Source organism: Phytophthora cinnamomi (assembly GCF_018691715.1).
Source record: "Phytophthora cinnamomi strain GKB4 chromosome Unknown Contig119, whole genome shotgun sequence".
Classification (NCBI taxonomy): Eukaryota; Oomycota; class Peronosporomycetes; order Peronosporales; family Peronosporaceae; genus Phytophthora; species Phytophthora cinnamomi.
Window position 1 is genome coordinate 267,657 of NW_027151052.1, and position 23,359 is coordinate 291,015.

At 50.2% G+C, this 23,359-nt stretch overlaps 4 protein-coding genes across 4 annotated transcripts; 3 read left to right on the forward strand and 1 right to left on the reverse strand.

Annotated features, from left to right (window-relative positions):
• Positions 1 to 5,151: 5,151 nt before the first annotated feature.
• Positions 5,152 to 10,152, forward strand: IUM83_16746 (uncharacterized protein; the record flags this gene model as incomplete). Its single annotated transcript, XM_067941651.1, has 9 exons — positions 5,152 to 5,245; positions 5,360 to 5,727; positions 5,800 to 5,874; positions 5,959 to 5,996; positions 6,063 to 6,551; positions 6,817 to 6,885; positions 6,961 to 7,091; positions 9,999 to 10,070; positions 10,142 to 10,152. The coding sequence occupies 9 exons, from the start codon at positions 5,152 to 5,154 to the stop codon at positions 10,150 to 10,152; spliced, it is 1,347 nt and encodes a 448-aa protein (XP_067781209.1).
• Positions 10,153 to 14,338: 4,186 nt separating this feature from the next.
• IUM83_16747 (Mucin-like protein 2) lies at positions 14,339 to 15,033 on the reverse strand (the record flags this gene model as incomplete). The annotated part of the gene is made up of 2 exons (XM_067941652.1): positions 14,339 to 14,400; positions 14,475 to 15,033. The coding sequence occupies 2 exons, from the start codon at positions 15,031 to 15,033 to the stop codon at positions 14,339 to 14,341; spliced, it is 621 nt and encodes a 206-aa protein (XP_067781194.1).
• Positions 15,034 to 17,590: 2,557 nt separating this feature from the next.
• IUM83_16748 (Mucin-like protein 2) lies at positions 17,591 to 18,285 on the forward strand (the record flags this gene model as incomplete). Its single annotated transcript, XM_067941653.1, has 2 exons — positions 17,591 to 18,149; positions 18,224 to 18,285. 2 exons carry the CDS (start codon positions 17,591 to 17,593, stop codon positions 18,283 to 18,285), a joined length of 621 nt encoding a protein of 206 aa, XP_067781230.1.
• A 2,228-nt stretch (positions 18,286 to 20,513) lies between these two features.
• Positions 20,514 to 21,170, forward strand: IUM83_16749 (Mucin-like protein 2; the record flags this gene model as incomplete). The annotated part of the gene is made up of 2 exons (XM_067941654.1): positions 20,514 to 21,072; positions 21,145 to 21,170. The coding sequence occupies 2 exons, from the start codon at positions 20,514 to 20,516 to the stop codon at positions 21,168 to 21,170; spliced, it is 585 nt and encodes a 194-aa protein (XP_067781196.1).
• Between the last annotated feature and the right edge of the window lie 2,189 nt (positions 21,171 to 23,359).

Sequence of the window (23,359 nt, forward strand, 5' to 3'; positions counted from 1 at the left end):
CTGCCCATTCTGGTATTATGTTGATTCCTGTATACATCAGTGTTCTAAGAGAACATTTGTTAGGAAAGCATCGATCTCATCAACAGGTGAGCCACACGTACATGCTGCGAAGGTCTGTGCACCACTGCAACTCCGTCGGCCAAACAGGGAGCTGTCGGTTAATGATCTGGATGATACGTAAATCACCAGATTTTGCCAAGTTGCCGACGAGGTTTGTCACGTCTGGGGGATGGATCCATTCTTCGTACGTTCGAGGTACTTGATCTTCATCGATCAATGCGCGACAGGGGCAGGACTCGTGCTTCTTCCAACGATAGGCGTGCACAACGCATTGTGGGTAGTGCGTGCATGCGTTTTCGGACGTCACAATGCTCATGTGAGTGGCAATTAGAACACCAACGCTCAGAGCGAGGAAAACTAACGCGGTAGGACGTGGCAAATTGGATTGCCGGGTGGCCCTGACGAGATTGAAGGACTTGGTCCGCCCAAGAGCTTGTCGTTGTCTGCGAATCAAAAATTCCACGGCTCGCTTTAGCCGATAGCAGAACGAGAGATTCATCGCCATGCGCAGTGTCAGATCTGAGCCTGACTTCATTCTCAAGGCATCAAAGCTGATCTGGAAAAGTGTAACACTGGCTGCGTCCGCCATAAGCCTTACTTTTCTTTCATACCATCCAGAAGGGTAAACTTTTAAATACAAAAGTGCCTTAGCTCGATCGAAAGTGAAGTGCTCGACTGAGTAAACTAGCCATAGAATGGGCCACCCCACTGCGAAAACCATATCAAAGCTGCAATATAAAACGCATTAGAACACTCAGTACCCAGCAATGAAGCTAACCGCAAACAATATACGTACAACGAGTCTACGAATACCTCCGAGAGCGCCGAATGCTGCTCGGCCTTCAAAATGAACACTGCGCAGGAGAGTGAGTTTGCCGAAATCAAGCACGCGTATGCATAGCATAATGGCGCTGGAATGCCGTCTTCGAGTAGCCGACACAGCGCAAGTATCTCAATCACGAGGTCAGGCAGCTTTAAGACCGTGTTCTGGTTGACATGAAAGTTAGTGTTTGAAGCCACGTGCTTTTATATCTTTTCGGTCTGCCTTACCCAGTATTTTCGTTTTATACCATTGAACGCAGTGAGTTCATACCAGAACGCGAGTATGTTTCGCTCAATCTGTGAACGAGATCTCCTTCCTGGGCACATCATGCTGATCAAAAAGTTGAACGGCCGCACTGGGTGAATCATGTTTCGCTGCACAGACATCTTCAACACCACGTCGATATACACGAGAACGAGCATCCCAAGACTGAAAGTGCTAATGGTCAAGAAGGTCGGATCAGGATCAATGATCAGCCAGAACCGGCCGTCGTCAAACTCCGTCGTCTTTGTGAGGTAGTTCGCGGTCTCATTCGGCGCGACAGTCAAGATGATAAGCCACACGGTCCATGCAATCGAAACAAACACCACGAGTACGATAACCAGTCCTAGCCGTCCAAAGGCTTCCGCAAAGGTAAGCGACGACTTGCGAGCGCGAGAAGCTCGTTGAACGTCTTCGACAGTCGGGGAACTCAATGATTTAGCGTGAGAAGCGGGCCGAATAATAGCAGAAACCAGTTCATTTCCACCAGCTTGACCGATGCGGGCTTCGAGCGGCGAGACTTGCACTCCGTGGATTCGTCCTCCAAGCCATGACATACTGGATCTGAGCAAATTTGATAAAGTGATCGAGACGGAGGCTGCTGAAAATACACCTAACAATGCGAATAGTTGTCCAACTCGAGGTCGCCTAAAATACCAAATATTATTGAAAGCCTTCGTTGAACTCAAGAATCGCACAGTGCTCCCAAGTCACGGTGGCACATATGCACTTAACGATGGTGTTATGAGCGCAAAGAACCAGTCAGTCGGCACAGCCATCCACATTTTGCCTCAGCACTCTAGTAAGTCGAAAACTATCGACGGATTCTGCACAATAGCAATTGATAAATCCGACACATTCCTTGAGGCTTTCAGCATCATTGAAGTTCTTCTATTTGCGGCTGCAGCTGTGCCCGTACTTTGGAGTCGATGGATTATTGTCCTGAATGTGGCGCCGAATGATACGGCAAGCCGTCTTGTGGGCATAGGGGACTTCGACGACGGCAACTTCTTGCTGATCATTGATCCAAAACCAACGCTGACTGCTGTCAACTCCATTGCCCTGGCGATACTGGCACTGAGTTACGTGCATGTTCTAGTAAAAATGACACTACGGAGAAGTTCATGATCTCGCATTGCCCCAGTTGGACCGACGGAGCAAGAATTTCACCACTCATCGGTGTTCAACGTACCCTAAATCGGAAAATACGTTCAGCAAGCAGCAGTGTTTTGGATCGACCTTACTGGCAACTCGACGGCTAGCGGAAATTCTGGGTGAGTCGTCCACGGCGCAACTTCCATTTCCTAAACTTTTGTGTGCATTGTGCATGAAGAGTTCTCACCGCGGGCGCTGTGTTCAGAATGTACTTTTCAAGATCGGTGACGTCATCGTTGAAAGTATTCATTTGTTGGAGGCTGGCTTCTCCTCTGTAGTTTGTCGTTCGGCTATTGCGCTTTGATGGCTGCGAACTGCTTATCGAAAGCCTTTTTCATCCTGCATTCCGTGGCACACCATACAGCTTTCACTGAAGTATTGGCTGGCACTGTGTATGTTGGAGTATGGTGTGAACTGTTGCAGCTGCAGAAAACTAACCTAATTATTTTGTTCTCGCAGTTTCGATATGCTCTTTGCTATCGTGTGCCCAATTTTCCTGTTGGTTTACTCGTACACTGCGTTCGATCTGGACCGCGACCTCGCGAGGCTCTACATGAAGTATTGCTCCCTGGAAGTTTTCAGTGCCAAGCTCGGATGCAGGTGGATCCGATTGTCCAACACTTTTCGCTTCTCACTCAACTCACTAACGTGGCCAAATCTTGTAATCCGCCTGGCAATGAATGTCTCTTTCAGCTACCGACTATCGCGGCTGGTTGAAGTGATCCACCAACGACGACAGAAGCTGAGAACAACTAGCAGCAAACTGGAGAGACTAAATGCTCAGGTTCCTGTGCCACGCTGGGTTGAAGTGCTCTTCGTGGGAGCTAGCACTTTCGCTTTGGGTTATACGACGAAGAGCGTTTCAAACGCACAGGCAGACTGCAAAGCCTACCCAGAATGCGTGGCGTTTGCCTATCGCTGGGACAATTGAGACGCGTATCCTTGTCTAGCTCTCGTCGGCGTGGACCAAGCACCGAGGAACTATGAAGAATGGATACACCCTTTAGATGTCACGATACTGTCAGCGCGCTAGCTTCGTCTGGGGATATCCAAGTGCTGGAGCTAACGAATCGACAAATGGTAAGTTGACCGAAAGAACTGTAGCGTTGCGTCAATCTCGAATTCTTTTTCTTTGTAAGTTCCAAACTATTTTTTCGCGTTTCATTCAACTCGTCTTTGTACTACACCGATGTCGAAATAGTTGGTTTTAATGCACACCCAATCGAGTCATCGGCTCCAACTCGCTTTGGGATCCTATGAAGCTAGTGACGTGGGTCACTGACTGGAGCGCAATAGTGATGAGAACTCTTCGGAGTTCGGGTCCTCCCCACCTTAACGGCTGGGGGCAGCACTGAGTGTACCAACTCAGGGCATCGAAGTAGGGAGGTTGGTTAGAGACGATCTCCGACTATATCATCGCTGTCGTTAGCCAAGAAGTTAAGTGACATGAATGTACCTCAATGACAAAACAAAACAAAACGAAATAGCTGGTTTAAGGTGTTCCACAAGCTGCAGTTCCTGTACGTGTGTACATGTATTGAGAGTCTGTGGTGGTCGGGCTAGGACACTTCTCGTATCTGCAAAACTCAGTGATCTACAAGGGAAATCCGGGGACACGGATATCATTGCTATGCCTTCGGATGCGTTTCAAGGCATGGGATCCTTGACATTCAGACACCTCGGCTACCTCCAGCTACTACCGATGTTGCCGAGCTGTAGTGGGTCGGGGACACACAAAGGACACCATCGTGGGAGCTGGAACTCCCAAAGCACGCCAACATATACTAAGATAGCTGCTGCTTAGCTCTGTATGATAGTCTACCTTGAGGACTTGCTCCTCAGAGGGTAAATCCCAAACTGGTGCCTGCAGTCTCGCCAGAGACCAACGGTACCATGGCAACCCCATCGTCTTACCTGCCCTTGTCTGGGCAGTCCAGGAAGAGGACGAGTTGCCATGTGAAGCTTTACTAAGAGGGTGGGGACGTAGTCCACATCCCACTACACGAGCTTAGAAGGTCCCCACAACCTAAAGCGCATGTCTCTAGTGCTACTTTACACCTTAACTACGCTTGTCCTGCCTTAACACCTCTCGTCAAACTACAGCAAGTCGAGCCGGTGTCGCTAAACTCACTACGAGTACTGCCGGAGGTTACATCGAACCACTATCAGTCACAATTTGTTGTCTGGCAAGCACAACTATGCTGGAATGGGTTGCTTGTCGATTGCAACACGTCATCTCCTGTTTGTTCTGGAATACCACAGAGGCACTGCTTCCCACTTGATGCTTGTCCAAGCGCCGAAAGTCAAAGCTATCATGGTGCTCAGCCGGAAGTCTGCAACAAGAGCGCCCCATACATCCCTCCAGCGCAGACCCCGTTGAAGTCCCAAATCGATGGATGTGGCGGCGTTTTGCATTGCCAGCGCCGCGATACCTTATTCGACGCCAGGCCGGTGGTTATGTGCATCAACAACTTCTTTTAGGCGGTAGCTTGCTCCTCGCTCGAGGTGTTTTCGATTTATGATAGGAGACAGAAGGGTTCTTCTCGGGATCGGGACGACTTGCAACTCCAAGGAAGAGACCTGGTTAGGTTGTGCTTAGTTCTAGCTGGCCCATAAAAAAATTATCTCCGCACCGCGCAACGAAATATCACTTTGGTGTCGTGACAGACGCGACAACTCCGTCCCGACTCAAGAAAGGCAGCGGATAAATTTGGACTTGGGCTGCTACATCATCAACCTGTCCTGTTGTAAGTGGAAGCGCAGCTTAGAATAGTGGGGAGCTCAGATCGTCACGCCATTCCACACTACCTCACCACCTCCTATATTCATCAAGCATTGCACACAAGACCACGATGACAAGGCCGAAGCTCGCCCAAGTGTTTGCAAGGACATCCAACGCGAAGAAGGCGCCTGCTGTTCGGTCGATTCATATTCTGCCGCAATCAAGTAAATCACACGGTGGCAAAGGTTCGGCAGGGATCGATGAGGCCTCCGCAGTAAAACCCGGTGGCTTTTTTGAAGCGTTTGGTCCTATTGGGATACTGTTGCTACTGGCTGCAGGAGTCTCCGTGTGCTGGACTGCGTGGCTTATTATCTTGACGATCGCTCCCAACGACACAGCGAACTACCTGATGGGCACTGCCGATTTTGACGACGGGCACTTTTGGCTTATAATTGATCCTGAACCAGAGATCATGACTGTCAACACGATTGTACTCGTGGGCGTGGCGGCGAGCTACATCCACGTAATGCTGAAAATGACGGTGCTGAGAAACTCAAGCTTGCGCATTATGCCAATCGGTCCGAGGAGAGAAGAGGTTTCTCTGATTAGGGCCGCGAGACTACCACACCTTGGAAAATACTTGCAACAGGCTGTGTCGTTTTGGCTCGAGTTGACAGGGTACTATGGACACTACCGGAAGTTTTGGGTAAGCACCGATGTTCATAGCGTGATCCATAATGTGTAGCGGTAGAGACGTTAACAGTTTGTGCGCGTTTAGAATGTGCTCTTCAAAGTCGGAGATCTCCTTGTTGAGTCTATCCAGCTAGACCGCTTGCTTGAAGCGGGATTCTCTGTGAGCTTGTGTTACGGCTATGCCGCGTTAATTGCAATGAGCTGCTTGTCTCAGGCTTTCTCCATCCTCCATCCTGTTGCGCAGACACACTCTGCATTCACCGAAGTGTTAGTAGACACGGTGTAAGTTTTGTGCCATCTTGTTTTGCTAAGCCGTATCTCCCAGCCTTACATTGTCCCGTGCACTAGGTTTGATATGATTTTCGCGGTCGGATACCCAATTTTTCTTCTGGGCTACTCATACTCGATGTTTGATCTCGATCGTGGTATCGCACGACTAAATCTTACGATATACCCTACAGGGAGCTTCCAGCGCGACGCCAGGATGCAAGCCGACCCAATCGAGACTACTCTGTTCCGATTTTGCTTCGACTCCCTCCGAACGCTCACGTGGTCCAGTTTACTAGTTCGACTGGTGATGAACATCTCTTTCAGCTACCGGCTGACTCGACTTGTGGAGGTTATTTACCAGCGTCGCAAGAATATGAGGACAACTAGCAGCAAATTAGCAAAGCTAAAGGCTCAACTGGCCGTGCCACGCTGGATTGGGGCACTGTTCGTTGTAGCAAGTGCATTTGCCATGGCGTACACGGCGAAGTGCATTACAGAATCCCAGAAAGCTTGTCATGCATACCCTCAGTGTGTAGCGTTCGCCTACCGGTGGGACCGACAAGATGCGTGCCCTTGCCTGGCGCTCGTTGACGTAGATAAAGCTCCAAAAACTTATGAAGAATGGATCCACCCAACTGATGCGACGGAGACTGTGCGAGCGTTGGCTCTATCCGGAGATTTACAAGTGTTGCAGTTGACGAATCGGCAGATGGAATCCTGGCCTGAGGAGCTTCAGCGCTGTACAAACCTTGCATACTTGTACGTGGACTGGAGATAGAATGCTAAGTGAGACAGTGGCACTAACCGCTCATCTTTTTGCTATGCTCCACAGATCCTTGTATTACACTGGTGTTGAAGTAATTCCTGACTGGTTGAAGGTGTTCCACAAGCTGGAATTCATGTAAGAAAAAAAAACTGCGGTGTTCGACGCCTAGTTCTCGTAGAATGTTGACTAACGCCGGTATATCTTGCGTAGCAATATGGAAGGCAAATTTGGCGAGACGAACGTTGTACGAATACCACCAGACGCGTTCTCGAGGATGAGCTCGTTGACTTTTATTCATTTCGGTTACCTCGAAAACCTGTCTGAGCTACCAAGCTTCAAGGGTTTGAGCAATCTGAAGAGCATTTCATTAGCGCTGCTGTTTTCCATAACCAATTTGCCCGATATGAAACCCCTTGTGAAGCTACAGCGACTCGAGTTGGTTATGATGTATGCCCTTGAACGGCTTCCGGACATTACATCTAACGGTCACCTCAGAACTTTGATCGTCACGAACGCGCCGCTGTGTTGCGATGGCTTCCTTGGCGAGTGCAGTCAGTCACAGCCTGTTTGTACTGGAAAGGCATGTTTACCCACAAAGGATCGTATCAGCGAAGCGAACCTCGCCATATTCACTGCGCAACCTGCGGCGTGTGACAAGAACACAATATATATTCCTCCTCCCCTGGCAATTGCAAAGTATCAAGTTGATCTCTGCGAAGGCGTGATGTATCGTCAGTGCTTCGATCCGATCTACCAGAGCCCTGGTGTCCAAGTTGTGGGGATATGCATCAACAACTTTTTTCAAGTAATCTCCTGCAGTTCATTTGATACTTTTGCCATCAATGGGCGGCAACAGGAGATCATCCACGGCCTTGGAATTCCGTGTGACCCTGTCGAAGAGGCTTGGCTAGGTTGCGTGTAGCGCCAAGGCAACTCAAAAACTATCTCTATCAATCATCGGCGTACTTTAGAGGCTAAACGTTTCATTTAAAGTTCCATCCATTTACATATACTTTTTACGACAAAGTGAACTTCAGGCAAATGAAGCATTAGCCTAGTGTCCATGCCTACTGAATCTCCGTTTCGTGGTCTGGGTAGTGCTTTTCCAGCCATTGAGCGACAAGATCATAACTTTCCACACTGCTGCTTAGAAGAGGTCGCCGAAGCCTTGCACAAAACCATATCGTGAAAACGTGGGCGCAATGCACGTGTAGAAATAGCAGTATATCCAAGGCGCTTTCAGTGGAGATTGACTTGCCCACCATCGCAACAAAATGCTGCGGGTAATGCACCCTTAACCAGCAGGCAACGCGAAGATGACCATTGGTGGTTGCCATTTCGATCGCCCTGAACGTACAGCCTTCTGATCTGTTAGCGTACAGCCATTTTACTGTATCGAGATGCCCCTCTTGGGCAGCAACATCCATAGCATGTGTTGTACATCCCTCCGAGCGATTGAAGTGCAGCCACTTTACCACATCGAGATGCCCGCTTGCTGCAGCATTGTCCATGGCCAACGTCGTACAACCTTCGACACAGTGGTTATGCAGCCATTTCACCACCTCCAAGTGTCCACGTGCAGCTGAGAAGTTCATAGCTTGCACGGAGCATCCTGTAGACCGAATCATTTCCAACGCGGTGATATCCCTGAGTAAGGACTTCAGAGAGGAATCACTATTTGCGTTCAAATAGACAAGCTCTTTTTCGGATGAGCACGATAGTCGAGGTAGTTCAGGCAGGTCTGTGTCGTGAAAATACTGGAGAATCTCCAGATGGCCATACACCGCAGCTTCGTCCATCAAATTGGCGTTTGTGAGTCTTCTGACACGCGGAAGTAGCCATTTTACGGAATCCAGACGGCCGCTACGAACTGCTGCGATCAAAGCGCCTTCGTATTCATCAGCAAAGCCCTCGTTATGAAGGTAATGCATGACGTCAACGTAGCCTTTTGTGGCTGCAGCAGCGTTCAGACCCAGATATTCATTGCTTACTTTGTGTTTGCTTAGTAGTTCACGTCCACTTGGATGCTTCCCCAGCCACTGAAGCATGAGCAGATCGCCTCGCTTTATTGCTTCGATCATGGCCAGGCGCCAACCGTTCAGCCATGCGTCCTCATTGGACGGTGGTGCGGTGTACACTTGAGCAACGCGTTTCATAAGATCCAGCCGTCCATGTATAGCTAGAGCTCGCATAGCAGCGCCCGCGGCATCTTGGCTCCAGCCTAGGTATCCATTCTCCAGCATCATCTCAACGACGTCTGGATGCGGACAGCCAGACGCGTAGTCGAAGATGCTTCGGGTTGGAGACACAAACAACTGCGCCAGCTCGATGTCTCCAAGCTTGAGCGCGCCGCAGACCACCAGGTCTATCTCACTATCTGTGGGGTCATAAAGGGTGTTCTTGTACAGCCACCGCGCGACCTCAGGATTCCCATTTTCAATGGCCTTCACCATACTTTTACCGCCCCAGCGAACCCGATTCCCTGGACCATTCCACTCCACACTTTCTCTCACGAAACCAACGGCACCGTGGTCGTGTTCTTGCCCCATATCGCGATCAAGTAAATACTGCAGCACTGCAAGATGGCCATCGGCAGCGGCTGCCTCCACCGCCTCCACCGACCCCACACAGCCCGAAAAGTGCTCAAAGAGCCACTGCAGCAGCCTCAAATCCCCGCGACTTGCGACAACCTCCAAGGCTTTGGAGAACTGCCAGCGATAGTAGAGCTTATCCGAGCGCAGGAAATTGGTGAGAGACCACCCAGAGGTCCTTACAGCGGCGGAAGTGCAGCTCGACTCCCAGATCCAGTCCAGCAATGGGATCGAGCCCAACTTGCACGCGTCACTGAGAGAGAGATTGCTCGAAGGTCCGAGGAAGACCGAGATCTCAGACGCCAGCTCTTTCGGGGCAGCGATGTACGGCTGGTGCCGCAGCACGAACGCCACGACGTGGAGCTCAAGGGGTCCCATGACGATCTTCCAGCGGCGCACTAGAGTGTGTGTAGCAGAGTGAAGGATATTGAAGTGGTTTAGCCAATGGTATGAAGGTACATTATGCAAAGTGGGGCGTATGGTTAGGACGAGGTACATAGACTACGGCAACCTTTTCAGAATGCAAACCAAGACCGTACTTTTACAGGATCATTTCTATAGTACCTTCTTTTCTATTCGACTTTCCGAATAGACAAACTCAATAACTTTGATGATCGTATTCGACTTCATTCATAGACTCGGGATGTCGGTGGTCAGCGCTGGGTCCTCTCTTGGACTTGGTCTCCCCCATTGATGAACGTCCGCTGTCGCTATTCCAAGGCAGCGTGAGTGAGTGGAGTGATATGAGAAGTTATTGATCCCTTCCTTTTATTTATGAAACTCATTTTTTTTACCACTAGAAAACACTTAGCCGCCTTCGTCATCGAATGAAACATCCCATGTGCGACATATAAGCTGCTGGCCTCTTAACTGCTGAACCCCGCCTCGAGCCATTTCACGATGTTCTCTTCTGCTGTTTCCCCGTGCTGCGGGATTCTAGATAGGTTCTGGCAAATTTTCTCAGCAAACTCCGGGGTAAATAGCTCTCAATTTTGCAATCCGTCGAATTAGATTCAATCGCCCATGACGCACTAAATTCTGCAGCGAGTTTCCATAATGCTCGATGCTGTCCCCAACAGCGCCACGCCCCAACATCTGTTCGATGATCCAGGGATCCGAGCAGAAACCAGAATACTCCAGTACGTCCGTTCCTTCAGCTATCAGTATCTCAGCCAACTCCACCGCCCCAGCATCCAACGCAGCTTTCATGATACACCACAAGACCCCGTCTTCAATGTCGTCACGTGTGCGGTCGTACAGCCACCTCGCGACGTCCACGTGCTTCTTTGCAATGGCTTTCACAATGTTGTCCCAGCAAACTAAATTCTCCGTGCCAGGTTCCCACAATACTTCCGAGCGCCCAGCATCGTGGTCGTGGAAGAACTGCAAGAACTCCAAAATCTCCTTTCCAGCTGCCAGTTCGACGATCTCGACGGTCACGGTACAGCCGGAAAAATGGTCGAAAGTCACTCCACAACTTCAAAACAATCATAATTAATTGCATCTTTCAGCCTTTGCCAAACAAGTAGGCGTAGTAACGTGGATTGGAGCAGAGGCAGTTGCAGAGCCCCGACCTGCTCTTTTGCTCGGAGGTGGGGGAGACCTCCCAGATCCAACCTAAAAGTTGGAGATCGGCCAAAGTGCAGGCCTCGCTTTTAAACACAAATAGAGGTTCTCTGACCCCCCCCCCCAAAAAAAAAAAAAAAAAAAAGAACAGGCCTCGCTTAGAGACAAGTGGGGGGACGGACCCAGATACCTCGATACGAGTGGGCCTACGTTCCGTAAGCCACCGGTAGAGGGCTAGGATTACCGCTACGCAGCACAAAGTGAGCGACATCAGAGAAGAAGAACAAGTCTGTGTTGCACAGACTTTTGTCGTCCTTGATGAGCACAGAATGTGCCATGAATAGCGAGTGCTACGCAGTACACGACGACGAACAACTTGCTCATCTAAAGTGTCGAAACAACAAGAAGACGCATGTCGTAGCTGGTGAATTGGGAAAGCGACCGAGGCTGTGAGTGAGCGCAGGTAAGCCTCGACCAAGGTCAACGTAGGCAGGACAGAGCGGGGTTCTCCAGGCGTGCTTGGTGGTAACTCGGTGAGACCAGTAAAATATAGTAATATAGTAGTATTACTTCTGCTGCAGTAACCAGTAATTTAGTTCTGTGATTCTACTACTACTACAGTAACCAATAACTCACAACATGGCGTCAGAGTACTACCGAGTTACTGGCGACCTCCATTTAGAGAAACACCCTGCGTCTCACGCCCGCGCGGCGCAATTTTCACGTTGTCGCCTCCGCGCGACTTGCGGGTCTGCGCGCAAGATGTGGGGTCTGCCTAGTTACCTTGATTATTTTAGGGGTTGCAACTTGCATGTGGTGCTTGCCATTGCTAGAAGGCCTGGCACTCAAATGCATCCGCGGTCGTGTTTCCTCTCACTTAGCAACTTGCTCTGGAACCGATCGCTTCGCGAGCGTATCGACACTGAAGCCAGCGCAGACAGCGCAAGGGAGACGCCTCCATTAACACAGCGTTGACGATCTCTGATCCGCCAGCGTACGTCCATTATCTGCATCTCCATAAATTAAACGGTTTTGGTAGTGTGGGAAGTAAAGTGTGATGCTGTTAATGTCTTGTTTCGCTAAGTATTACAGTTACAGCGTTGTAGCGCCGGCACGTCGACGAAGGTAAGACGAGGTGCTGAGTAAGGGCATGTTTCTCGTTCCGCTATGTCCGTCCGTAGGATTAATGGAAACTTGAGGAACCCGTCCACTGGCCGTCTATTATTCGTAGCATTTCACTATGAAGCAATGTAATTGCACCTGTGTAATGATGTGGGGTGTATGCAACTAGAGGTTCGTATCAACAGTTTACTCACTGGGATGTTTGTCAAGGATCCGCACACTTAGGGTCCCTGTCAGTCTATTTGCTGTCGGCGCGCGCTATATCCGTAGTGTTCTGTTTGCCGCCCTTGGGCTCTGCAATGTAGAGTCAGCATTCTCGTTTATCGGCGATCATCGCTAGTAAGTTGTGGGTAAAACCCGATAATACTCAAATCCGTAATAGTGACTTACTGAGTAACTTACTGATACCGATTTTAGCGAAGCAGAAGAAATCACAAACACAAAACGCTGGCGTATCACCTTCCATGTGTCTGGCTTAGTTTAGGTATCAGCATCGCACAATGTGATTCCCTGATAGTGAATCACTATGGATGAATACTCAACATTTATACTTAAGTGTTGGGCATGATCTCTAAGTAAGTCAACTACTCACTATCCAGTCACTGTGTCTTCTGCTTCCTTTTACTCCTCCTTGCCTTCCTCTTCTAAACCAATTTCTGTGATAATTATAGCTGGTCGTGCTGCGACCAGTATTGGTGCGAGGGCAGGAATTGCGTAGATTTCGGCGATATGTACATAGATCGTATTAGGACTTTTAGTTATTAATACGCAGTGAGAGTGGTGGAGTGAAAATTCGCTCGGCGCCGATCCAGTGGCTCATCACCCTACCGGCGCTTTAACAGATGAGATAGCGAGTCACAACCAACGATTTCATCAACACCGTGCTCATCTTCACGTGCTACGTACTGGTCGGCGTGTCCAGCACACACGCCGTTGCCATTGGAGCTGGTGTACGTGGGCTTTAAGTCCTTCTCCTTTCCCAGTACGGCGCTGTGCTGCTAGCGCTGCAAAACTTCCTGATCCGACATACCAAGGAAGCGCAGTACTTCACTACCACATAAGAGCCGGCTCGCCCGTGCCCAGTTCGTTCCATGCAGCTCTCGGTGACCGCAAGCGTGTTACTGAGTGTAAGGCCACTTGCCGCTTACCACAACTAAGCGGCCAGGGACCGTGGCGATGAGAATCGTGCAGGATGACGGAGCCAGTTGCATCTGGGCTTCCCTGCTGACCTGCGCCTGTATGTTGCAGATTGCACATTGTTGGGGTCAGGATGGTGCTCTTTGGGTTGTACTTGCCGAATGAAGTGCTGGGCATGAAATATAGAGTAGTGGCACCACTTTGCCTTTCACCCTCAGCACTTAATCCACAACTGGTGGTGCTCTATCCTCTACGAGGCGAGCTACATCATATCCGGCCCCGTACCGGAGCTGCGCTTTTCTGCGGCGTGAAGCACCTCATACGTGCTGTACTCATTTGCTCAGCCACGAGCTGGGTATCTACTCCTATGCGCTGGTTGGCAACGGCGCAGGAAGACAGGTGAGATTCTCAAAGTAAATACGTATTTCTACAGACCGAACCCACGTCTTTACCAGCACTTGTGCGTTTGTCTCGATGTCTGCAGTCCACTCGAACACAGGTAACCATCGCCAGATAGTCTACCCATGTGGACCACAATGGTTCGATAGTACTATAGTACTATTACTATAGTAGCTAAACATGAACGAGCTTGGTCCATCTGTAACTAGTATAATAATTCGTTTTTCCTGACTGGGCAACTACTGGTAGTAATTCAGAAGAATCGTCGTTACTACCAAGCCCTGGTGACGTGTAGTCGGGCGGCAGCACAACGATTCCGTTGGATGCATGAATCTCAAAAGTATTGAATAAATGGGAGGCTCCTTCATCAACGGCTAAGGAATGCCTTAGATGTGATCCCTTAAAAAGACATCACGTAGCTCGAAAGGCCGAGGCAGATTTGGCGATTCTTGTCCCCACCGTCCCATTGTTGTATAGTTGAGTGCTATCATATCGCGCATGCTCTCCTGTCCACCTCAATGACGCTCTCGATCGTTTTCAGGCGCTTATCAGAAATCTTGCATCCCAGATGTGCCATTTTTGACGCAAAACTTTCGACTGAACGTGTTGCTGCGGCACAAAGCAAGCAGCGTTCCGGCTCACCTGAGTTCCTTGGCTTCACATTTACATCTATTACTTTAAAACGAGACAAGCATGGTGGCCCGCGTGTGTGGAATGGTGGCTGGCAGAGCACGCCCACCGCCACGAGTTGCAGCCATTGTATCTTAGACAATCTACGCGTTCTGCGAAGTCGTCGAGTTCGAGGAGCCCGAAGACTGGAGGGGGATGCAGTCCTCTGCACAATAGCAACACAAACGCCGTTAGTTCAAAAATCGACATCAACCTTCAACAACTATAGCAGCAACGTACTGTACGTCTGCCACACGGTCTTCTTCTCGAGGGCCTGGAATCCGAGCCAGTAGAAGCGCATCATCTTGCACCCGCCGTTCTTGCACGACGAGTAGTCCACGGGGAACTCCGTCTTCACGTTCACATTCGAGTGGCCGTACTCGCTGTAGCAGTCGTCCGCAGCCAGCACCTTCTTGTTGTCCAGCCAGATCTCGCACGGGCCCGTGTGGATGAGGCCGCGAGAGAAGACGGCCTTGCCGTCGGTCGGGATGGGCTGCGGCGTGCCGTTCGGGTTGGTCCAGCCGCAGTCAGGACCGTACAGCGACGTGTCGTCCAGGAGCGTCTTGAGGTCCTTGTAGTTGTTTTTCGCCTTGAGAGAGTTGAAGACCTCCACGCTCTTGGCGGTGTTGCCGTACCAGTCTTCGCTCTCCCACACGGGGTCGATCTGGACGAGCCAAGCCGAGTTCTCGCCGCCCTTGAACTGCGACTCAGGGACCAGGATGTATCCGTGGGCGTCGGTGGTCGGGATCGAGGCGGCCATGAGCACGGCGGTGGATACGAAAGCAGCAGCAGCGAACATGGTCGAGTAAGGCGTTTGGATTTTTGATTTGGTGGTGGTGGTGGAGAAGGCAAATGTGAAAGTGGTTTGGATTCGAAACGTTCGTCTCGGACGAGATAGTGTCCGCTCGAGGCTGTCGAGACTCGATGTTCGACCATGAGGGTGCTCATGGTCGTTGCATCAGTCTGGGTTTGCTGTGAGCCTGGCCATCACGCGCGCTGTCCTGGGTTCCGATCGCGAGCCGCCATGCGAAACGTGCGATTGAGGCTGCAGTTGCCACACGATTAGCCTGGATACGGTGTCATCTGCTCACGGGTGGCATTAAATGCCTTGACTCGGCCGCTTCTTCGAAAATTTCGAAGAAGCGGCCGAGTCAAGGATTGTGATTGGGGCCTAGTGCAGTCCGGAAACCCGTGAATGGTGAGATTGACTGTAGGATATCCGGCTGCAGCATGCTTCAGACGCGACGACTTGCGATGCTTCTTCGAAGTAGGATAGCCTGCACGGATTTCATCTCTTGACCGTGATCCTTCACAACGACACCACAATTGTCGGAAAGAGTGCCGGATCAGACCTGTAGCACCACCGCAATGGTACTACAATGTAGCAAAGAAAAGCGAGGCGGGAGCGACTTGACGATGACTTGCCAGATGACACATGGCAGGAGTTCTGTCGGTGCGTTCACGCTCGAAGGAGCAGCGTGTCAGACTCCGACTGCTCTGGGGTTTCCGATCGACGTGCATTACAGTGTCGAGACGATTAATCGGTTTACCGTGTCGACACCATGTAGGACTAACCATCCAATAGGTTCTACAGGTATGGTACTGAACTTTGATGTACATGTATCAGTTTTCGCCTTTATCTCTTGATAAAGGCAATCTGTGAATTGTGCACAATGTGCACATGTGTTGTCTTGCCCATAGTAAGCAACCGACTGAGCCAGAGGCCCAGCTGATTATCGTTCAAGGTTTACTACATTATATTGTGGCTTGCATGGCAGTATGTACATGTACAGTGTATCGTACGTGCTTGCTGATGATCCGGTGATCGTGCATTCGGCATGAGCCGACCAACAAACCACAGGTCGTTGCAAGGTTGCGTACGAGGAAGAAGCCTATAGCACTAAAATAGAGTGGCGAACACTTTCAACGGGTGGGGTCCTTGTTTGCACCGCCAATTTCGCTTCGCTAATGGTGGACAAGGCGCCGGTAATCAGATTATAAATTCTACATAGCCGGCCCGCGCGCCTACCATAGCAGACCTCCGCTCCGATCGGTTGTAAATGGTTTGGGTGCGTTTGGTAAGGACTTTCGTACTTCGTCGAACAAAAATCCTTACCCTAAGTTTTCAAAAGTCCGTGCGGGACACGATGGCTACATTTGCTCTAATAGGCTGACAGGGGGAAGTTGTCAAAGTTACAACTCGTGATCTGACCTTCGTAAGAGTCCTGTGACGCTTTTAAACGTCTCCGTTTGGCATAATACGAGGTGAATGGTTCCCACCGACTCCACATCTTCCCCATGTACCAGATATACACCATGCTGATTCGGTAGGTTGATAGCCTTTTGGTTAATTGGGCAGCCATGGTTTAATTTATCTGCACACGCTTGGCCGTGCTAGACTGAAAGGGGTGTTATCTTTTAGCCCACCCCAACTAAACTTTCGACGACAACGACTAACTGTAGGATTAAAAAAAAACGTATCTTGATGTCAGTATAGTGGTCCACTTTTTTCAGGTCTATATTTTGATTCAAATAAGGCATAGGGACTAAGCTCTGAGGCTCGAGTCGAGGTGCACATAGTCAATATGGCTTCCTGGAGATAGTGTACACTGTACTGTTTTTGTTGAGGATCCACCATTTGGAAATGCCCGAGCTTTCCATCGACAGATATTTCGCCTACCGGCATGGTCAGCTTTCCGCCTTGCACTATCTTCCGTGTTAGTTGCGTGCAAAACACAACAACACCACGCACTCGACTAAAAGAACGGAGGAAATGTTTCGCTCCTGTCTGGAGCAAGTGGGAGTGCTAACAGTGGTGGCATTAAGATTAATCAGTAAATGGTCCAAATGATGCTACATCTCTCCGGATTAACCGTTGATGGACTATTAACGGCTGCACCAGCAGCCTACATGTATAACGTATACCTGCAGGGTCTATCACAGATGATCATACTTGAATAGTGCCGGAACCTCCTACGTCACCGTCTCACAGTTCCTGGTTTCCAGGCTGCGCCAAGCATCCATCACAATCATTGACTCGGCCGCTTCTTCAAAATGCCACCCGGTCTGCAGATGACACCGTATCCAAGCCAATCGTGTGGCAACTGCAGCCTCAATCGCACGTTTCGCATGGCGGCTCGCGATCGGAACCCAGGACAACGCGCGTGATGGCCAGGCTCACAGCAAACCCAGACTGATGCAACGACCATGAGCACCCTCATGGTCGAACATCGGAACTCGACAGCCTCGAGCGGACACTATCTCGTCCGAGACGAACGTTTTGAATCCAAACCACTTTCACATTTGCCTTCTCCACCACCACCACCAAATCAAAAATCCAAACGCCTTACTCGACCATGTTCGCTGCTGCTGCTTTCGTATCCACCGCCGTGCTCATGGCCGCCTCGATCCCGACCACCGACGCCCACGGATACATCCTGGTCCCTGCGTCGCAGTTCAAGGGCGGCGAGAACTCGGCTTGGCTCGTGCAGATCGACCCCGTGTGGGAGAGCGAAGACTGGTACGGCAACACCGCCAAGAGCGTGGAGGTGTTCAACTCTCTCAAGGCGGAACACAACTACAAGGACCTCAAGACGCTCCTGGATGACACGTCGCTGTACGGTCCTGACTGCGGCTGGACCAACCCGAACGGCACGCCGCAGCCCATCCCGACCGACGGCAAGGCCGTCTTCTCTCGCGGCCTCATCCACACGGGCCCGTGCGAGATCTGGCTGGACAGCAAGAAGGTGATGGCCTCCGACGACTGCTACAGCGAGTACGGCCACTCGAACGTGAACGTCAAGACGGAGTTCCCCGTGGACTACTCGTCGTGCAAGAACGGCGGGTGCAAGATGATGCGCTTCTACTGGCTCGGATTCCAGGCCCTCGAGAAGAAGACCGTGTGGCAGACGTACAGTACGTTGCTGCTATAGTTGTTGAAGGTTGATGTCGATTTTTGAACTAACGGCGTTTGTGTTGCTATTGTGCAGAGGACTGCATCCCCCTCCAGTCTTCGGGCTCCTCGAACTCGACGACTTCGCAGAACGCGTAGATCGTCTAAGATAGAATGACTTCAGGTGGGCGGAGTATTGCCTGCTGACCTCTGCGACGTACTCCCCGCGTGGCTCGTTAAAGTACCAAACCTAGATGTAAACGTTATAACGAGATACTTCGATGTTCCTGTACGTTGCCAATATGAGGTGCTTCTTCTTGCGGTAGTGTAAGCGAGCGTGTTTCCTGTATATATTAGAGTGTTAATTTACTGTAGTTCTAATTACCACTACGTAGTATATTGCAGTAGGCATCGCCAGCGTTCGCAACCTGGTTGTGTACATGTCGGCAATGCCAGCGAAAACAAGATACTATTTTTTTTCCCACAATAACCCGACAGATACAGACACCTGAAACGGATCATCTGCAAACAATTTACCGCACGAGTCTACGAACATGTAGTGATTCCGACGGCTCTACCAAAAAAACAGTGAGCCTTCCCGGCCATGGACAGCCAGGCGGGGATGGATGTCACGCCCTTCAAATCGTGAAAACCACCAATAGCTCCGGGGAAATGAATGTCATGAATCCCCCGGGACAGGAGTGAATCTGGTATTGGCCTCAATGGAAAGAGGGAGGAATGGTCTACCCTTGGCCTGGGCCCAAAGTCCCATGCCTCCTTCCACGTAGTTGCTTCACAGGCACCAAAAAGGAAGTTTTGGGGGACCTCGTTTCACCTCCCATCTACCGTATCTACGTCCGGCGTCGGCTACAATGATGTGCGCGGACGATACCGGAAAACACATGTAGAGTCTACAACTTTCCCGTACCAGTACAGTAGAACTTTTCGATTCATTCCGACGGCAAGGCATCTGTAGCTACGTTGTAGATTCGACAGTAGAACCTTTCGCTTCATTCCGACGGTAAGGTATCTGTAGCTACGTTGTAGATTCGACAGTGTACATGTAGTGCGGGCAAATCACTCGAGTGGAAAACGTAGATAATCGCGATAAGGAATCCTGCGTACATGTAGCTGAAACATTGTCATCAAAACCTTCTTGCAGCAATTAGAACAGCTATTATACATGTATATGTCATTTTCCTCGCGGTGGCTCCGCCGCCGACTTGGACTAGCACGATTGTCTTGACGGAAAAAGGTTGGTTCAGTGTCTTGGAAAGGCAGCAAGCATACCCTGCATTTGCAACATTAGCACGGTCACCGGCGAGCCTACAGGAAGGCATTTGTTTCCGTTGGCCTCAACAAGTGCGCCACGCAAACCCTCAACGAATGCTTGAACGGTAATCAGCTGGGGCGCCTGACTCAATCATGTGCACACTATGTATAGCACAGTAGCACCACGCGCTCGAGGCTACGCATAATGAAACTAATGGGCCGATTCGACCGTGCAGCAGAACACACACACTTCGAGAGCAAATTCATCATTGGCTAGCTAGGCAACAAACTACCAAATTGACTGCAAACAAAGCCTCAAGCGCCGACCCGATGAGACACTAGATTGTTCGTCAACCCGGCATTTGGGTGTGCGACGTGGTTGCATGTCCTGAACACATGTTATACGGGAGTGGTCGTCAAGTCGCTTTATTAAAATATGTATCCGTATCTACAGTCCAACGCCAGAATGCGTATTAAAATACAAAATACACTATGTTTCTCATAGGTGATCAATGTCGGCATCTCATTATCCACCGTACACGTATAGTTTCGCTGTAATGTGCTCTGCAGAACAGCAAGACTATAATGGCAAAATCAGTCTATAACCAGCAATTATTATAATATCAATGGTTTCGTCGACTGCCCCTATTTCTTCTCAGTCATCGCCAGCACGTGCTCCCAGCTGGTTCGACGTTCTGCAGTTCCTGGTTTCCAGACTGCACCAGCCCCCATCCTAATCCGTGTTTGGCCGCTTTTTCGAAACAATTTCCATGCCACCAGGTGTCTATGTCAATCATGTGGCAATTTGCTGATTCGATCGCACGTTTTGTATGTGTAGGTAGCATGTATCAGCACATGCGTCACTTTCAATCCCAGGATAATCGGCAGCCAACCCGCATATGATGACTACAGCCATGTACCAACTCCGCTTGACCAGCAGATTCTGACGATCTCGAACGGACACTGTTATACTGCAGCTCGGCAAGAACAAGGCACCTCTTTACTCCTATAGAACACAGTAGCACGTTCGTGACGACATCTCCGAATCCAACCACTTCCTCTTTTGCCTTCCCAGCAACAACAACCATCCAAGTCACCCAAACATCACTTCGATCATGAAGACTACTGCTGCTATCGCGTCCGCCGCCGTGCTCATGGCCGCCTCGGTGCCGACCACCGACGCCCACGGATACATCCTGGTCCCTGCGTCGCAGTTCAAGGGCGGCGAGAACTCGGCTTGGCTCGTGCAGATCGACCCCGTGTGGAAGAGCGACCAGTGGTACGGCAACACTGCCAAGAGCGTGGCCGTGTTCAACTCACTCAAGGCGGAACACAATTACAAGGACTTGAGGACGCTCCTGGATGACACTTCGAAGTACGGCCCTAACTGCGGCTGGACCAACCCGAACGGTACGCCGCAGCCCATCCCGACCAACGGCAAGGCTATCTTCTCTCGTGGCCTCATCCACACGGGCCCGTGCGAGATCTGGCTGGACAACAAGAAGGTGCTGGCTGCGGACGACTGCTACAGCAAGTACGGTCACTCGAACGTGAACGTCAAGACGGAGTTCCCCGTGGACTATTCGTCGTGCAAGAACGGCGGGTGCAAGATGATGCGCTTCTACTGGTTGGGATTCCAGGCCATTGGCAAGAAGACCGTGTGGCAGACGTACAGTGAGTTGCTTGTTTCGGGTGGGGTTTGGTACTGATGTCATTGATCTCACGATGTTTGTTTGTGTTTTGCAGAGGACTGCATCCCTCTTAAGGCGTAGGGTGTAACAAGCGTAATGTTGAGGCAGGATGCGCGGACCTTGCGTGGTGCTTATATTCATCAGTTGGCACGCTGTAGTTTGGTGTTGCGACACCCTGTCAGCCCCGTTATTGCCCGGTCCGTTCGATGCGTCTTGTTAAAGAAATAATAGATGTTAAGGTTCCAAGAAAAGAATAGGGTGTTTTGTTTTCGAGCGATACTCGTTTTTGAGGACGTTCTGGTGACCAGTCAGTCTATCGCCTCACCAGCAGTGATTAGAAAAAATCTTTGCGCAAATTTACGCTCGGATGCCTGTTTTCGACGGCGGCTGCCATTTTGAATGGTCTACATGTACTTTGCATGAGATTCGCAGCAGTCTGTTCCAAGTCTGTGCCCCCAGAATAGATCTGTACAAGTCCCCCCTCGCACAGATTTTGATTGGCACGTCTCTCATTGTCCTCTTCGGCTGTGTGTGGGACTGACCAACGTGCACGTCTCTCATTGTCCTCTTCGGCGCGAAAATGGAGATTGGTACAGACGGTCGCAAAACAAGCTCATTGAACTCGGCATCAAGCTCAAACAAAAGCGTCGACTGGCTCAGGAGAAGTACAGAGCTAGGTGTCCGAGTTGCTCGAGATAGCGGGGATGCTTGGATTGGACTTGATATTGTGTTTAAATGAAAAGATCGAGAATCACGGGAAAAGGAGTAGTTACCCCCGAATTGATTGTTCCTTCACAGACGCGTCTGTCGCCCGTGTGCTATACCATTTTATACGAAGTCCAACACGCAATTTGGTGAAGATTTGATGTTTGACTGATTGCAAACTAACTAGTTAACCGACCTAGTGTGTACCGTACTCACCTGTGCCGTGCATTCAGATGCCACGCATGATAAGAACGTCCAAAATTTATTAAGGATTGTCCATTCGCGACGAAGCGTTTTGTCGAGAATATAATACCGTCGTCAGGGATTAGTAGCATTTCCAAAATAGTAACCGACGGTACTATTACTATCCGATTTTTGACGGTAGTAGTACTAATGTATAGTGCGGTATTCACTACTAGTAGTAGTTTGCTAGACTCCACACGTTACTATAGTACTTTCAAAAGTACTACTGGCGTGGTAACCCTGACCGAGCAACCACGACTCCCATCCTGCAATTCCAGATTGACTGGTTCTCGGTTCGTCGCTCGGGGACGATCACCATTTCAGAAACCATGTCAAAACCCGACAAACAAAGTATGGGCTGCGCTGTGAACGGTTGCCAGGAGGGCGGCGAGGTCAAAACGAGATCCGTGTCGTGTATGTTCCAAGCTCATACACCACATATGCGGTATCTGTCGCGTTGGGCCCGAAGAGTGTTTGTCGTTGAAGTGGGTGCGAGTGTTGGTCCTGTCGAGAAGCGCGGTAGTTGTGGTCGATGTGCGAGGTAGACGGTTTATTTAATACTGAATTGCTACTGCTAGCCTAACATGCATGCCTCGCTGTGCTCTTACGCGAGCACAGGGCTCTCTTTGCGTATTTCTGGGGTTTTCCTTGACTATGTGCTAACCTGCGTCTTTTTGTTTTGTTTTGTTTTCATTTCTTTTCTACTAAATGCATATTCCATGTTTCTTTTTCATGTTTTTCCTACAAAATACATGTTCACTGTGACGGCTGACCCTCTCGGGTAGCTGCCACAGGAACTTCAAGCCTCTGGCCGCTAGCAAGCAAGCCAGAGCCTTTGCGCCGCATCGCTCTGGCTTGCTTGCTCAGCAGGCCAGAGGTGGGCCTGACATCTCCCCCTGGTTGACTTCGCGTTGGCGGAGTCGATACTCATCCAGGAGTTGACGCCAATGCGAAACGTGCTTGATCTGCGCTTCGCTTTCCCAGGTTGCCTCATGCTCCGGCAACCCATGCCACTTCACGAGCCATTGACGTTTGCGACGTCTAATTCGTTTCTTGAGTAACTTCTCCACAATGTAGAGTTCTTCTCCAGTGTCCTCGTCCAAGATTAGAGGTACAGCCTTCGGAATCGGTCTATTCGGAAAATCCTCACGATTCGTTTGGTAATGGGTCAGCAACTCCACATTGAATGTTGGATTAAGACGTTTCATCGTGCGCGGAAGTATTAACTTCGCCACGTTGTCGTTCACCATACATTCAATCACGAACGGTCCAACCTTCTTAGCCGCTAATTTCGCTTTCTTCAATTCCGTGTTCTTGTTTAC